The 16395-nt window shown below is 37.7% G+C and overlaps 1 protein-coding gene across 1 annotated transcript in view; it reads left to right on the top strand.

Annotated features, from left to right (window-relative positions):
• TBX20 (T-box transcription factor 20) overlaps window positions 1–4313 on the top strand; it is a 59597-nt gene extending 55284 nt beyond the window's left edge. Inside the window, exons 7-8 of the mRNA XM_046021271.1 lie at window positions 1087–1199; window positions 3973–4313. Coding sequence (XP_045877227.1) covers window positions 1087–1199; window positions 3973–4313 — 454 coding nt within the window. The remainder of the gene's footprint in view (window positions 1–1086; window positions 1200–3972) is intronic.
• Window positions 4314–16395: the final 12082 nt, after the last annotated feature.

The raw sequence follows: 16395 nt of genomic DNA on the forward strand, positions 1-16395 counted from the left end.
TCAATGTTGATCTTTAGGCCACAGCTATTCTAGAGATGTATACTATGTAATCCTGAAACCTGCTATCAACTTCATTTTTAGCAAATAATTCTTTGGCTAAACTCTTGCTGACTTCCCCCCCCCCCCCAAAACAACAGCTGGTTAAATGGGCCAAGACCAATATAATTCTCATTTTTAAAGTTAACTGCATTCTTTATGTTAGACTATGTTTCAACAGGAAAACCACTTTTTTTTTTTTAAGATTTTATTTATTTGACAGAGATCACAAGTAAGCAGAGAGGCAGGCAGAGTGAGAGGGGGGAAGCAGGCTCCCTGGCGAGCAGAGAGCCCGATGTGGGGCTTGATCCCAGGACTCTGGGATCATGACCTGAGCTGAAAGCAGAGGCTTTAACCCACTGAGCCACTCAGTCACCCTGGAAAACCACTTTTAAAGTCAATGGACCAATTTATTTGGGGGCCTCAATTTCCCAATGGCCATTTTGTGTCCTTCACAGGTTTTCTGTAATTTTCAGTTTTAAAGCAACAGGAATCTCCAAGTGTACATTATCCCAACTACCCATATTGTCATGTAGTTTGTGCTCTTACTGGGTTTACTAGTGAACGTTGTCTTTTTATGACTAATGACATTCTGAACTTCTGGCCAGCATTTCATCAAATGCTGAGTAAGTGCAGTTCGTCTCAGTCAAGCCTTTGTTTTATATTCATTAGCTGATGAAGTTCGAAGAGTCATTGCAGTTCCTCAGGATTTTCACTCCCTCATTTTTCAAACCATTAAACTCTACATTCATATGTTTCTAAACTCTACATTCGGGCTCCTTGTTCACCTCTTTGTCCTCCATGTTGTAGGCTTTCCGGGGATTGTCCCTATCCTATCCAGTTACGTTTGCTTATATTTGCATGTCTGAGGTCATGTTTCTGAGGAGTCTATAGTGGCATTAATATACAAGTTTTGAATGTCACCTTTCCCTGAAGTGGGCATCTTTTGGCTGAGAAGATGGTTTTACTGACTAGTAAATTATCTTTCAGACCCATCTCCATCTCCAAGGACTTTGTGGTTTATTCAGGATGTGTCCCTCTCTAACTTAGGGAAAGCGTGGAGAGCCTGATCCAGAAGCATTCCTATGCCCGCTCACCCATCCGTACCTATGGAGGAGAAGAGGATGTGCTGGGGGATGAGGTTCAGACAACACAGAATCGAGGTAAGATAGCTACCAGGTGGAGTAACTGCTGGGAGCAAGAGCGCCCAGAATGAGAAAGAAAAGTAGGTGATGAAACTTGTAGTTCTCAGGGGCATTCTGCCCCAGAAGTATTTTAGGAGTCTCTTGAGGAAGGACAGCTCTTGAGGCTGATTTTCATACAGCTCATTATTTTGCTTCAGAGTCTTAAGTACTTTTTCTACCTGATGGTTTCCTGTGATTTTCTAGTGAAAGGACATCAAGTCTCTGAGTCAGGGCTCAGGAGTTACTTGTCTGTGATCTACCACCAAAGAGCTGTTGGACTCTGGGAGCAGTCCTTTAGTCTTTCTGAACCCCAATTTTATAATCTGAAATCAGGGACTGTATCTGTTTCTAAGATATTCCAGAACTATCTTATTAGGATCGATGACTAGAATGGAAAACACTTTTAGTTATTTTATTTTGCTTTACTTTTTAAAAGTTTTTATTAATTTGAGAGCTCACCTGTGCATGAGCAGGGGTGGGGAAGGACAGAGGGAGATGGAGAAGCAAATTCCCAACTAAGCAGGGAGCCCAGTGTGGGGCTCAATCCAGGACCCTGGGATCATGACCTGAGCCAAAGGCAGATGCTTAACCCACTGAGCCACCCAGGTACCCCAGAAAACACTTTTTAGAAGAAGAGTTTCCTAGTGAAGGGCATTATGTACAGGCAGTGGCCCCAGTGGTGACAGTGGGGGAATACTGAGAAGTTCCTCTGTCCCAAAGGCTCACAGAGGAGCACTTTGCAGCTGGGAGTCCAGAAGGTGCCTAACCCTGAACACAAGGATGTTCATGTGGGGACAGAGCCCTCTGTCATATTTTTATGTCCTTTATATGGAATAGTGTAATCTTTCAAAATACAGGACATCTCTTGAAACTAAATCCAAATGTACTACTAGTAATTAATTATACAGTTAGAAAATTCAGTGTCAACGTTTTTTTAAAACTTAAGGATGCTGTAATATAAGAAACTCTTACTCTTGCAACTTGTTGAGTATATATTTTAAAGATTTTATATCTTTTGAGGTTTTAATTTGAATCTCCCTGATGGCTAGTGATGATGAGCATTTTTTCATGTGTCTGATAAACCATTTGTATGTCCTCATTGGAGAAGTGTCTGTTCATATCTTCTGCCCATTTTTTGATATAATTATCTGTTTTGTGTGTGTTGAGTTTGAGGAGTTCTTTATAGATCCTGGATATCAACCTTTTGTCTGTACTGTCATTTGCAAATATCTCCTCCCATTCCGTGGGTTGCCTTTTTGTTTTGTTGACTGTTTCCTTTGCTGTGCAGAAGCTTTTGATCTTGAGGAAGTCCCAAAAGTCCATCAGGGAGATTCAAATTAAAACCTCATTGAGATATCACCTTACACCAGTTAGAATGGCCAAAATTAGCAAGACAGAAAACAACGTGTGTTGGAGAGGTTGTGGAGAAAGGGGAACCCTCTTACACTGTTGGTGGGAATGCAAGTTGTTGCAGCCACTTTGGAGAACAGTGTGGAGATTCAAGAAATTAAAAATAGAGCTTCCCTATCACCCTGCAATTGCACTGCTGGGTATTTACCCCAAAGATACAGATGTAGTGAAAAGAAGAGCCATCTGTACCCCAGGGTTTATAACAGCAATGGCCATGGTCGCCAAACTGTGGAAAGAACCAAGATGCCCTTCAACGGATGAATGGATAAGGAAGATGTGGTCCATATACACGATGGAGTATTATGCCTCCATCAGAAAGGATGAATACCCAACTTTTGTAGCAACATGGACGGGACTGGAAGAGATTATGCTGAGCGAAATAAGTCAAGCAGAGAGAGTCAAGTATCATATGGTTTCACTTATTTGTGGAGCATAACAAAGAACATGGAGGACATGGGGAGATGGAGAGGAGAAGAGAGTTGTGGGAAATTGGAAGGGGAGATGAACCATGAGAGACTATGGACTCTAAAAAACAACCTGAGGGTTTTGAAGGGGCGGAGGGTGGGAGGTTGGGGAACCAGGTGGAGGGTAATAGAGAGGGCACGTATTGCATGGAGCACTGGGTGTGGTGCAAAAACAATGAGTACTGTTACGCTGAAAATAAATAAATTAAAAAAAAGATTTTATATCTTCATTTGACACAGAGAGAGAGAGATCACAATTAGGCAGAGAGGCAGGCAGAGAGAGGGGGGAAAGCAGGCTCCCTGCTTGAGCAGAGAGCCTGATGTGGGGCATGATCGCAGGACCCTGAGATCATGACCTGAGCCGAAGGCAGTGGCTTAACTGAGTCACCCAGGTGCCCCTCAACTTGTCAAATATTTAATAAAGAATTATGAAAGCTATAAAAAGAAAACCATTTTTGGGAGCTTTCACAATGCCTTTAGAAACCAGGGTTTGTTGAGGCTCATATGTGCAGCCTACCTTCCAGGCATGTTGTCGAGGTCAGGACAGATAGCAGCCACCTGGGCTCCTTTAAAGGGAATCCAGTTATCACTTCCAGGCAAAGTTCTAGTGTTTTGGCCATTCTCTAGGAGTATGTAGACCATCTAATAAGTCTTTTTCTATTTCATAAATTTTCTCTTCCATATATGGTATAAATGATATCTTACCTGGAAAGGTAGCTGTGACTCATGGTTGACATGCTTGTCTTTTTAAATTGTAGATCTATTATATATTTAAAAAAAATAAAAATAAATAAATAAATCAGTCCTTACAGATAATGTAATTCTTGATTTGCACACTAAAATAGAGTTCCTAGTCTAATGAGTTCTTTTCTTTCCAGGGTCAGCCTTTACAACATCCGAAAACTTGTCTCTCAGCTCCTGGGTGTCCTCTTCATCCAGTTTCCCCGGGTTTCAGCACCACCAGCCCCTGACTGCACTGGGCACCAGCACAGCATCCATAGCAACCCCCATTCCTCACCCTATACAGGGCTCGTTGCCACCCTATGGCCGACTTGGGATGCCTCTGACACCATCAGCTATTGCCAGCTCCATGCAGGGGAGTGGCCCGACATTCCCCTCATTCCACATGCCCCGGTACCATCACTACTTTCAGCAGGGACCCTACGCTGCTATCCAAGGACTGCGCCATTCCTCTGCTGTGATGACACCATTTGTATGACTCTTCTAAACCTAGGAGAATCCAGATCTAGAATGTGCAAATGGGTATGGAAATACGGGGCAGGGTTGGGTGGGTGGGATGTTGGGTATTAGAGCAGGAGCTCTCCAGGAGACATGGGACCTATTAAAGAGGAGAGCTGGACTCACAATTAAGCCTACTGCTGAAGGAGTGCACCACAGACCGGGAGTCATGTGTAGTTTGGGGACAGCTCTTGGGTTCGAGAGAGAATCAATGTAGACTTAGCCTGCCTAAGTCCAGCAGCTAATAGTGTAACTAACTTATCCAGGAAATTTAATAACACAAGGCAGATGAATCTTAAGGTGCATTATACCTAGCAGTTAAAAATGCTGTGTCAGTGCAGTAATGTATAAAATCAATGTGTAGATATGGTTTTCTTTCTGCTTTCCACAGGTTAAAAGAATCTTCAAAGAGGCAATATATATAACATACCGACTATAATGCATAGTGACTAACTTAAGTCCATTTCTCCCTGTAGAAAAATGGGAGCCAATAGAGAAACATTTGTAGTGTGGTAGCTTAAGCATGTTTAGTTTCTCTTTGTATTAGTTTGCTGGAGAAGGGGTTGAGACAATGCCAAAGCATCCTATTTTGTGGATGAATAGGTAGTAATGACTTTACAAATTTCTTTTTGTAATACTGAAGGGCCAGTACCTGACAAGCTCTTTTTCCCAGTCTTGTCTTCTTTCTTCCTAATTCTCTTTCTTGCAATTACTTGTCATTTGTGTAGGAAAAACCTATACACAATTCTGAAGCAAGAGGCTCTATGTGTTACATCGTAAAACTGAGGTTTTATTTTTCTGGGCTGCATTCTAAGTGCACTACTGACTTACTCACTGAGGAACATTTCTAAAGCCTCTATGAGATGCCATGTGAGACTTTCTCTCAGTCTGCAGTAACAAGACAGTTGCCCTGTTCTGAAGGGAATTTCTCTGCCATGGGTACCAAAGATCTCTTCATTTTTAGTTCAGCTTTGAGAGACCTTTTGGGTGGTAAAATGTCCTGGGCCAAATTCTCATTTTTGGTAAATCTGCTTTATTATTAGATTAGCTGTTACCACTGATTGACAAGGATTTGTGAATGACCATTCCGAATGCCCATATAGCCACCATTTAACCTATGCTTACAAGGACTTATGTGCACCTATATCTGGTTTGTCCTTCTTTCTTACGTTCATTCAGTGACTCCTTTACCATTTTTCTAGTCCATTATATGAAATCATAGGTCAACTCAGTGACCCCCTGACTAAAACACTGGCAGTGCTTGTAAATCAATGTAAAGCATTTACCCTCTATTTTGCATTCTTAATGTCTTAAGCCTTCCTTTAGTGTTTAGTAATTGAGGATATTTTAGCGATATATAATCTCTGTATTGGGTGGCAACATGCATCTAAGCATTTACAGTCAGGGAAGTGTATTTGGAATTTTTTAACAGTCCGTTTCCTTAACAACAGAAATTTAGTGAAGATTATAGTCCTTCAACTTTAGATATAATACATTCTAGCTATGAGATATAACCTGTCTTCTTTATAGTGTTCCCCAAAACTCTATCTTAACCTAATTTAAATGTTGTATCTACTTTGTTCTGACTGTAAAAGTCCTGAACCTGTTAAAAGAGATGGGAAATATCACTGCTGAGAGTAGAGGCGGGAGTAAACGCAATATACTTATCAGACTGCATGGAATTTTATTTGGTTGTTCTGTTATGCTTTTCCATACCAAATGCTTTTCTGGGGCATTTCTAGTCTATGAGACAAGGCATAATGGCATAGCCTATGTGATGCCATTGTTGCTGGACTTGTCAATTTTCTCCACTATGTCCCATAGTTTACTTATGGAGAAGCATGGGCTGTGCCAGCCAAGCATCTCCAGGTCCTATGGCAGACATCATAGGCTAATTTCTAACTTCTTGCATGTTATGCTATAGTATCCACAGGTAGTTTGTTTTCAACAAACTATGTTTCCACAACATAGATAATGCATTTCTTTAAAAAAGCAGCTATGAGTAATGTTTAAATAACCATACAGATTAGGATAGGGATTTGACACTTAATAGTTGGCCTGTTGCCAAGTGCTCCTTTCAATACACAGTACTGCTGCTTACGGCAGGAATAACAAAACTAGATGCTATTTAACATGATGCTACTCGATACTCTGGTAAATTACTGGTCTACTAAAGTGAATCTTTCCGATGAGAATGGCAGGATCAGTTCAATACCACTTAGACATTTTTCCCAATTGACATATCTTAAAGTAGGGTGGTGTGTTTTTTTGCTAAATATGGTTTTATGCCAGTATTTCCTGACTCCATAACTTGATACTGTAATTAAGCAATAAATAATAAATAATAAATAAAATAAGTAGAGTGCTTAGAGAAAAGCAAAAACTAGGATACCAAAGCATGCTCTTTGGAAGTAACACCTGAAATTCTAAATTGGATGTATTCTTGAAGTATCTGGCATTGTTTGAACCAGAAATAAAAAGCACAAGGTACATGGAGCTTAAACTGATCAAAGTCATCCTAGCCATGAGAACCAAGGGTAGAAATTTACTCCAATCGGGGTCTTTCTGAGCTATTCCAGTTGTTGATTCTTTAACTGTATTGGGTATTTAAGATTTTAAAGTTTAAAATCTATCCTACCAAAAGTAATTGCAAGAACTAGATACTGGGAAAGCCAATTGAATAATTCAGAGCACGAGTTATAGTATATTTGGAATAAATCCAGGGTTCCCCCAAGGTTTATTACAGTATCAAAATGCATGGCTAATGCGCAGTGCTGCTAAAATGAGGCCCTTCCAGAACTGCTTTATCTAACGTGAAGGGATTAATTCAAATCTTAGTAGGTTCTGCAGACCTGATTTGTTTTTAAAACATGTATCAATAATGCTGAGTAAGTTCAGTTATTTCTTTTACTACTTTTTCAAGTCTTTCCCCTCCTCTGTCCACTCTTAGCAGTATATAGGTGTTAAATATATCCATCTGGTGTCTAATACTTCACAAGTTATTAGGTTACAAGTTCTATATTAATGAATTTAGGTTGCACTGCGAGTCCTTTTGAGATTCTAACAAAGGTTTGTTATTATTCCTAGTAGATGGCACTGAATGGGAGGTACTAAAAAGATACTAAGAAAAACCCTGTGGTAGAGTCATACTAATAGAAGTTACATTAACTTCTGGGGTATTCCAAGATCTCCCCTCCCCCACTCTCATCCACATCTGTTACTACACTTCTCCAGCCCCTCATGCAAAAAAAGAAAAAAGACACCCTCCAAATGCCCAAGAAAAAATAGCTTTGGAAGGATCTCTATTCCCATACTCCTATGGATTTTTCAGAGAGAGGTTAGGGTATTTAACCCATTTCTAAATCTCATGTTAGCTTTTCAGGCGGTCTTACTACTATTTAAACTGAATTCTATTGAGAAAAATAAGCTTTGAATAAAATGGATAGAATGGCTTTATCACCCCATTAAATATGCAGTCAAACTTAGCCATGACTCAGCAACTAAAGTTCCAAAAACTCAGTTATGTAATATGCAGGGTCACATATTGCAAGAAAAACAGTATTTTTATTCAGTCTTCCACTAAGTAAGGAAACTTTACATTAATAAACATGTATGGAATTGATAATCATTAAAAACAAAGCTATTATATCCTAGTCTAGACTATAAAGAAAGCAAGCAGTGGACACAGAAAAGATTTTCAGCTGACTCCTTTAGGCAGCTGGGGTGGAAGAATGGATTTTACATGTTTTTATATTATTTCAGAATGCAAGGATTTTCTGTAAGCAAGCAAAGGGAAGGTTACAGATTCTTAAAACTTTAGGAAACCATAAAATAATTTCTTCCCTAATATTCCATACCAATTATAAAATATTCTAATATTTATCTTTTTTCAGCATGCTTAACTACGCAAAGGTTCATTTATAAATATTTGATAGGCAAATAATCCGTAAGTATTTTCTGGCCCTTCTTTCTCTGTCCCTCCCTCAATTCTAATCCCTTCCCCTGATAATAAGAAAATAAAAACATTGGTAAAATAATACATCTGGACAAAAAATACAATTTGTTGTATTTTACTTCTGATACATTAAAATGTGTATTCATTTTTTTTCTTATTTTCAGAAACATGAAAGAATGTCTTTTATTTCCTAAAGGATAAAATTGATATAGCCTCTTTAGTAGACTCTATCACAGTTCTGTCGTTTGCTGTGTTCATTTGCTTAATGAATTGTGTGAGAACAGTCACTGTAATGAAGTGTGTGTGTTGGGGGTGGGGGGAAGGGCAGGGGAAATGTTTTATGAAAAAAGAAGTTATAAGCCTAATACTATGAAGTAACATCTAATGAAGTTCTTTTTAAGTGCAATATATTTATTTCTGCTAGAAATGTATTATCAACATTATGTAATATTTGAAGCATTACATGTTATTTGTAAACAGCTTAAAATTATATATTACCCAAAATTGTACAGAAGTACACATGTGCGGATATTAATTTCTTTCATTAAAAATGGTGTGTTTTGATATATATGCACACATTTACACCTTTCTTTATCTTACACACTTGCTTCATGACTTTTAGTACCTGTTTGCTCACCTGGAAAAAAAAATGGATTAGGTAATATTAGGGGACATAGCTGGCCACTCTCAGGCCAGACACCACCAACAAGATTGCTATACAGAATTTGATTTTTGTCTTTAATTGTAGAGAAGACACTGCTCACAAGTTCCCACTGGTTCCCGTTCTACACCTAATCCCTTTCACTCATTTACTCCTCCTGATGAACACTTAGAATCATGGGACTTCTCCTCTCTGTACGGAATGATACTGAAGACTCCATAAAGCTTAAACAACTACCTCTCATTCCAGCCCTGAACTCTTGAATGTGCTGTAATGGTATTACCCAAAGCAGGCCGATATAAAATAAGATTAGCTAAATTCAAAGTCTTAATCCTTCCACATGGCAGTCCTTCAGAATATCTGACCTTATCATACCTTCGGCTTTCAGAAGTCTGCTCTATTTTTCTTAATTTTTTGTGCATGCCAAACACCAACCTTTAAAAAATCTTTTATTTGGAATAAATCCAAGCTGACAGAAAAGCTGCAAGGATAGTATAAAGAAACACTGTATAAAGAGTATAAAGAAATACTCTTTACCCAGATTCATCCATTGTGAACTTCCCCCCATTTGGTTGGTCATTTGCATTCACACTGAGGTAGTGTATGTACCGCCCCCCTCCACATGTAATATATACAAATTGTTTTCCTCCATTTGAGAGTAAGCTTCACATATCATGCTTCACTATCCCTAAGTAATTCAAAGTGCACTTCCTAAAACCAAGAGGATTCCATTAAATAGCCACAGGAGAGTTACCAATTTGGGAAAATTAACAGTGGTAAAATGCCGTGTACTACCATCTGTATTCGAATTTTGTCAAATGACCCAGTGATGTCCTTTGTGGCATATTTCTTCCTTCAGCACAGATCCAGTGCAGGAGTGCATCTTGCTTGTAGTCATCATGCTTCTTCAGTCCTTTAAGCTAGTACAGTTCTTTGGCCTGTCTCTTTCATGGCAAAAGAATTCCTGTTTTTCAATATTTTATGATTTATTACCATTCTTAATTATCTTAATGCTCAAATCACCCCAGATTTGGTCATCTGGAGCCCCTCAAGTTGGCTGTGTCCTTTTGACATGCCCTAATTGGTTTTTTAGTGTGTGTGTTTTTGCACTTCAGTTTCTGGCATAACACATTGTTCGAGGCTCATCTTGTACGCTTTCTGGAACCAGCTATTTCTCCAAGGAATCAGATTCCTTTTAGTTGAGGAACTATATTAGAAATCAAAATCTGGATGCCAGATGTGATCACTGGGGTATGTTTGTGTCTAGGCCATCTCAGCCAACATAATTGGGGATATATATGTATATAAGCACACATACATGTGTGTGTGTACAGGATGTATAAGACATCATGGGGTTATACTGCTATTTCCAATTCCAGTGCACTCCCATAGGGGACTTTTTCCCGTGCTTTTGACCTGTTCCATATCTGTATGTGTCTTCTTCCACAGGGAGAACTCTGGCTCCCAACATCAACATACTTACTCAATTCTACCATATACCCCAAATAATTTCATACTGCTTCACTCATAAAACTACAATAAACAAACCTAGAAAGAGTTCAGATTTTTGTTTGCAGTTGCTCCCTGCCACCCCACCCCCAACTAAGGGAATACAGTCAGGTCACATATATAGCAGTTATTTAGATCAGTTTCTTTTTTATCCTCCTGTATGGTTATGTCACTCATTCACAATACAACTGGGTTCACTTTCCAGTTTCGAATAGGTTTTTTTCTTCATAATAAACATTTATTTATTTATTTAATAAGTAAGCTCTATACCCAACGTGGGGCTTGAATTCATGACCCCAAGTTCCAGAGTCACATGCTTTACCAACCAAGCCAGCCAGTTGCTTACAATTTTAAAGACTTTTTTCCTTTTCATTCTTCTCGATTTTTTAAAAAACGTGGAACATTAACATGCTTCCAACAAAAAACTCATAGAACTTGTAAGAAATTATATCAAGGTTATAGAATGCAAGATTAATATAAATAAGTAAATTGCTTTCCCATATATCAGCAATGGACTATTGAAATTTGAAATTAAAAACATAACACTATTTATTATCAGCACCCAAAAAGGCAAAAGAAAATACTGAAGTATAAATATAATATGAGAAAAACTATAAAACTCTGATGAAAGAAATCAAAGATCTAAATAAATGGAGAGATATTCCATGTTTGTGGATAAGAAGACTCAATATTCTCAAAATGTCAGTTCTTTTCCCCTTTATCTATAGACGGAACATAATCCCAATCAAAATCCCAGCAATGTTTGTGGCTACCAACAAACTCACTCTATATGGAAAGGTAAGAGACCCAGAATAGCCAACAAAATACTGAAGAAGAACAAAGTTGGAGGCTGGCCACACCTGACTTCAGAACTTACTATGAAATTAAAATAATAAAGGTAGTATGGTATTGGTGAAATAATAGACAAGCAGATTAACAAACAATATAGGGTCAAGAAAATAAATCTTGTACCTTGGTTGGGAAAATGGTGCACCGCTTTGGAAAACAGCCTGGCAATTCATCAACAGGTTAAAGAGAGTTGCCATTCGGCCCAGGACTTCCACTCCTAGGGATACACCTAGGAGAAATGAAAACACATGTCCACATAAAAACTTGTACATGAATATCACAGCAGCATTTTTCATAATAGACAAATGTAGAAAAAGCCCTGGTGAATGGGTAAAATCTGGCATATTAATACAATGGAATATTTAGGAATAGGAAGAAATGAAGTACTGATAAATAGTACAACGTGGATGAAACTTGAAAACCTGTAAAAGGAGCCAGACACAGAGAACCACATATTGTTTGATTCCATTTATATGAAATATCTAGCATAGGTATAGTCATAGAGATAGAAGGCAGATTAGCAGTTACCCAGGGCTGGGAGGAAGGAGGAATGAGAATTACTGCCAATGGGCATGGGGGCTTTTTTGGGGGGTAGTGAAAACATGGAACTAATAATGATGGTTGCACAACTTTGTGAATATACTCAAATCACTGAATTCTACACTTTAAAAGAATGTCTTCTACGGTATGTGAATTATACCTCATTGTTATTTTAAAACATAATAGAAAAAGCTATGCAGCAAATATTTTATTTCCATTTTTAGTGCCCAACTTGTCAACTTTAAGGACTTCAAGAAGAATAAATCTTAAATACTTGTGAGTTAAGAGTGGGCATTCTAGAATCCTCTCCCTACCTCATTTTTTTTTTAACCTGTAAAAGGAAGATAATACTGCTTATTTGATAGCACTGTATGGCCTTAGACCCTCCATTTATATTAATTTATTTTTATCCCCTCCAGGTTTTTTTTCCTAGAAAGAATCATAACTAAATCTCTGGACTCCCTAGGGCAGGAAAAATATGATATAAATAATTCCCTCTCTTCCCTGAGCCTTGATATGGCATTAACTTCTTTTATAGAACATTTGCTATATCTATGCACTTTATATACACTATTTAATCTATGCAACAGTTCTCTGAGATAGGAGCTAGTATTATTTCCATATGAGGTATGAAAAAGCTATGGTGTAGAGAAAACTAGTGCTCAAAATGTAGATCGGCAAGATAGCCAGGATTCAAATCCTGTCTGTACTCGTAACTGAGATACTATGCTACCCCCTCAAATATTTCTAAATTTTAAGAAAATTTTTTGAAAGTCTACATTACCTTTACTGAACCCATGTAAACAACCTTGATCAAGAAACATAAAACCTGGGGCGCCTGGGTGGCTCAGTGGGTTAGAGCCTCTGCCTTCGGCTCGGGTCATGATCTCAGGGTCCTGGGATCGAGCCCCGCGAGCCCCGCGTCAGGCTCTCTGCTCTGTGGGGAGCCTGCTTCCTCCTCTCTCTGCCTGCCTCTCCGCGTACTTGTGATTTCTCTCTGTCAAATAAATAAAAATATATTAAAAAAAAATAAAATCTGCATGACCCAACAAATTCTTTCTTAGTAGATTATAGTACTGTCACTGGTAAGCATCTCAAGAAAAGTTTTAGGTTATGGCAAAGAATAGGAAATTTATCTTTTGGGGATGGGTCAATATCTATGTGAAAGCAGGACTCTGCTGCCCAAAGCAAGAGTCTGGTGGTTTTAATGTAAACACTTATACTCACTTAGGGATATTTTTCCTTCTCCCTTTTAGTCTGGTTCCAACTTAGTTCTGTTATAGCATGGAAGTAATGTAGTCCATGATACCAAAAGACTGGACAGCAGGGAGGACCCACCCAGAACAGAGACCAGGGATGGAGGGGAGGCCAGGTTGGGGCTGAGCTGAACAGGTTAGAGGGAGATAGGCTTAGCTCATCTGGACTGACAGTGAGGTGTAACAACTGGAGTACAGGATGGGGATAAACTGTGGGGTAGACTGCAGAGAGGAAGACCCTCAGGGTGGAATCCGAATGTAGCTGGATGCAAATGAGGAGAGAAGGGAAGCAGTGGTAAGAAGAGAGAGAGTTAGATACAGGGCACTGTATGACTCAAGATGCATATTTTTCTTACTACTTAAGTATTTGTACAAATACTAATCAGAATCAAAGACTTTGAATGAATTCTGCCTATATAAAGCTATCAAGGGCAAAGAGATCTCATTTCATCTAGTATAGGCTTGGTAACAACTGAATAGAGTATGGGTGGCAGAAGGAGCTCCAGTTTTAGAAAGAGAATAAGCCCCTCGTGGACACAGAAAATAGACTAGAACTAGAAATTCCAACTTACCACTGGTACCTTTTTCATGTGGATGAAAAGGCAGCCTCATGCAAAGCACTATATACAGATGTGTTTACGTTCAAGCTGTATGCTTAGCCACAACCTGGTGACTTCCCATTTTCTCCTATGAAGCAGCATCTGCATACAACTAGAATTAAAGGAGGATCTATAAAGTAAATCAACAGCATCAAACATGCTATTTAAAAAATGAATCAATCCAAGATGTGTAATGGTTTTAGACTGAAGTAGTTGTTTTATAAAATACACGTGTGCAAAAACATTTCTTTCAGTGGAGGCAACTTGCCGAAGAATTTGAAAGATCTTTTAACATATAGAAACTGACCAATTAGAAAACCCACAGTCACCAAGAAGCACATACCTACAGATATCCTATTTTCTGGAGACCAAAAAAAAAGAGATACATGATTAAATTAAAAAGTTTTTTCGGGCGCCTGGGTGGCTCAGTGGGTTAAGCCGCTGCCTTCGGCTCAGGTCATGATCTCAGGGTCCTGGGATTGAGTCCCACATCAGGCTCTCTGCTCTCTACTTGGCAGGAGCCTGCTTCCCTTACTCTTTCTCTCTGCCTGCCTCTCTGCCTACTTGTGATCTCTCTCTCTCTCGCTGTCAAATAGATAGAATCTTTAAAAAAAAAAAAAAAAAAAAAAAAAAAAAAAAAGTTTTTTCATCTTTGCCAATTTATAGGAAGTCCTACAAAAACAGAAGAAGAGTTTCATTTGGTTCACCCTTCTAGAACTTCTTAAAGGAAGAAATGACTAAATAAAATGGCTCTAAAAGAATCTTGGATATGCAGTTCAATTACAGTTGACATAATTATGAGATCCTAAAAACTCTGCTACCATCTTTGGAAGTATCTAATGGTGTCAGGCTAGAGGTACACTCTTTGACGCCAATTCCAACTCCTTGTACCGCTGAAGAGGAAAAAAGTACCTTAATGTATAAGAAACTGTGAAACAACACAGATAACAACCCATCTTTTATGCAGAAGAGTATTAATTAAAGTGAAATTGGTAAGTTATTAAATTGTAGTGGAAAATTTAACCTTTCAAAATGATGTTCACTGAACTACCTCTCTTTCCTGATCCACATAATCAAGCTAGATATAGATATAACTTAGCTATCCACTTCAATTTATATTTATGTAAAGTTCAAACATTTAAACTTGATAAAAAATTAATTGAATGAATTTAAGCAGTCATTATTATTTCAAAAACCAAATATTGGTCATGAGTATCTTAATCATTTGATATATAAAATATGCAACAGAATTATTTTTATGTGGGATTAAATTTGGAGTTTCCCTAGATTTCATATTTAGTAAACTGATTTATTACAAGAACAGTGATTTTTTTCTTTTTTTAAGAATAAATTTTAAAACTACCAAAATTTTAAAAATTCTGATTTACAAGTCATTATTGCCATCTGCTGGTTATTTTGTTTCACTGCATTTTTTGGGTAAAAATTACCAATGGCTTTACTAAGAGAGACAAAGAGAAAACAAATGAGTTTTATATAACAGACTAAATTAGAAATCTCTATGTAAGAGAAATGATTTGCTAAATCACGAGGCATATTCACTTTAAATAGGATATAATATTCAAGAATATATTGTATTATATCAAGTTATGTTTTTTTTAAAGATTTGATTTATTTATTTGAAACAGAGAGAGAGAGAGAGAGATCACAAGTAGGCAGAGAGGCAGGCAGAGAGAGGGGGGAAGCAGACTCCCCTCTGAGCAGAGAGCCCGATGAGGGGCTCCATCCCAGGACCCTGAGATCATGACCTGAGCCAAAGGCAATGGCTTAACGCACTGAGCCACCCAGGTACCCCTCAAATTATAATGTTTTATTTTAATTATCAGTTCATCATAGATAAGTGTAAGGCATATTGGTTTAAGATACTGTCATTAATAAGAATGTAACTAAAATACAACTCAAAAAACTGTTCAAAATAACTAAGTAAAATAAGTGACTGCTGTGGAAGTTATAGAAAGATGACAATGTGCCATAATTCTATTCAGCCATGTTTTCCCTCACATATACAAATCTCTTCCTCTTCTTAGTAAGAAAACGCATATTTATGCAACTCTCAGTTTTTTTTTTAGTTAACTAATGAACCTAGAACTCATATTACTGTCTAGTAATAGAACTACATAGAAATATAACTTAATGAAAAAGAATTCAGGTTAGGAAAATATTAAGTAATACTGACCAGTGTAATTTTAATATGGTCAATCTAGGGCAAGATATAGGAACTTTTTTTAATTAAGCATGTATTTGTTTTATTTGCTTTAGCATTTTTCAGAAAATTAATATTAGAGTGGCTAAGTTACTAGCTTAAGTTTGCACCACAGTAATCTTCCACGTATGAGTCCACTATGTAAAAGATTTAAAATGGAACTTGCCATATATTTAATTATGTATTTACTATATGCCTAAATCATATACATCCTGCTTCTTACACTTTAAACACTATATCATGAGTATTTTTCAATATTCAAATGAATGAATTTGTCAATTTGGGGACACGTCACTGCATGAGTGTTCTATAATTCATTACTTGATGTTGAGATTGTTTCTAATTTTCACCAGTAGAAATAATAATACAATGAACATTCTTATAAAAATTATTTTTTAAATGGAAAAAGTGACCAGATTAGTACTTTCAAGGGCTAAACCAAGGATATAAGAATATGCTTTATTCTGTTAAT

The sequence above is a fragment of the Meles meles genome, chromosome 10 (assembly GCF_922984935.1).
Source record: "Meles meles chromosome 10, mMelMel3.1 paternal haplotype, whole genome shotgun sequence".
Classification (NCBI taxonomy): Eukaryota; Metazoa; Chordata; class Mammalia; order Carnivora; family Mustelidae; genus Meles; species Meles meles.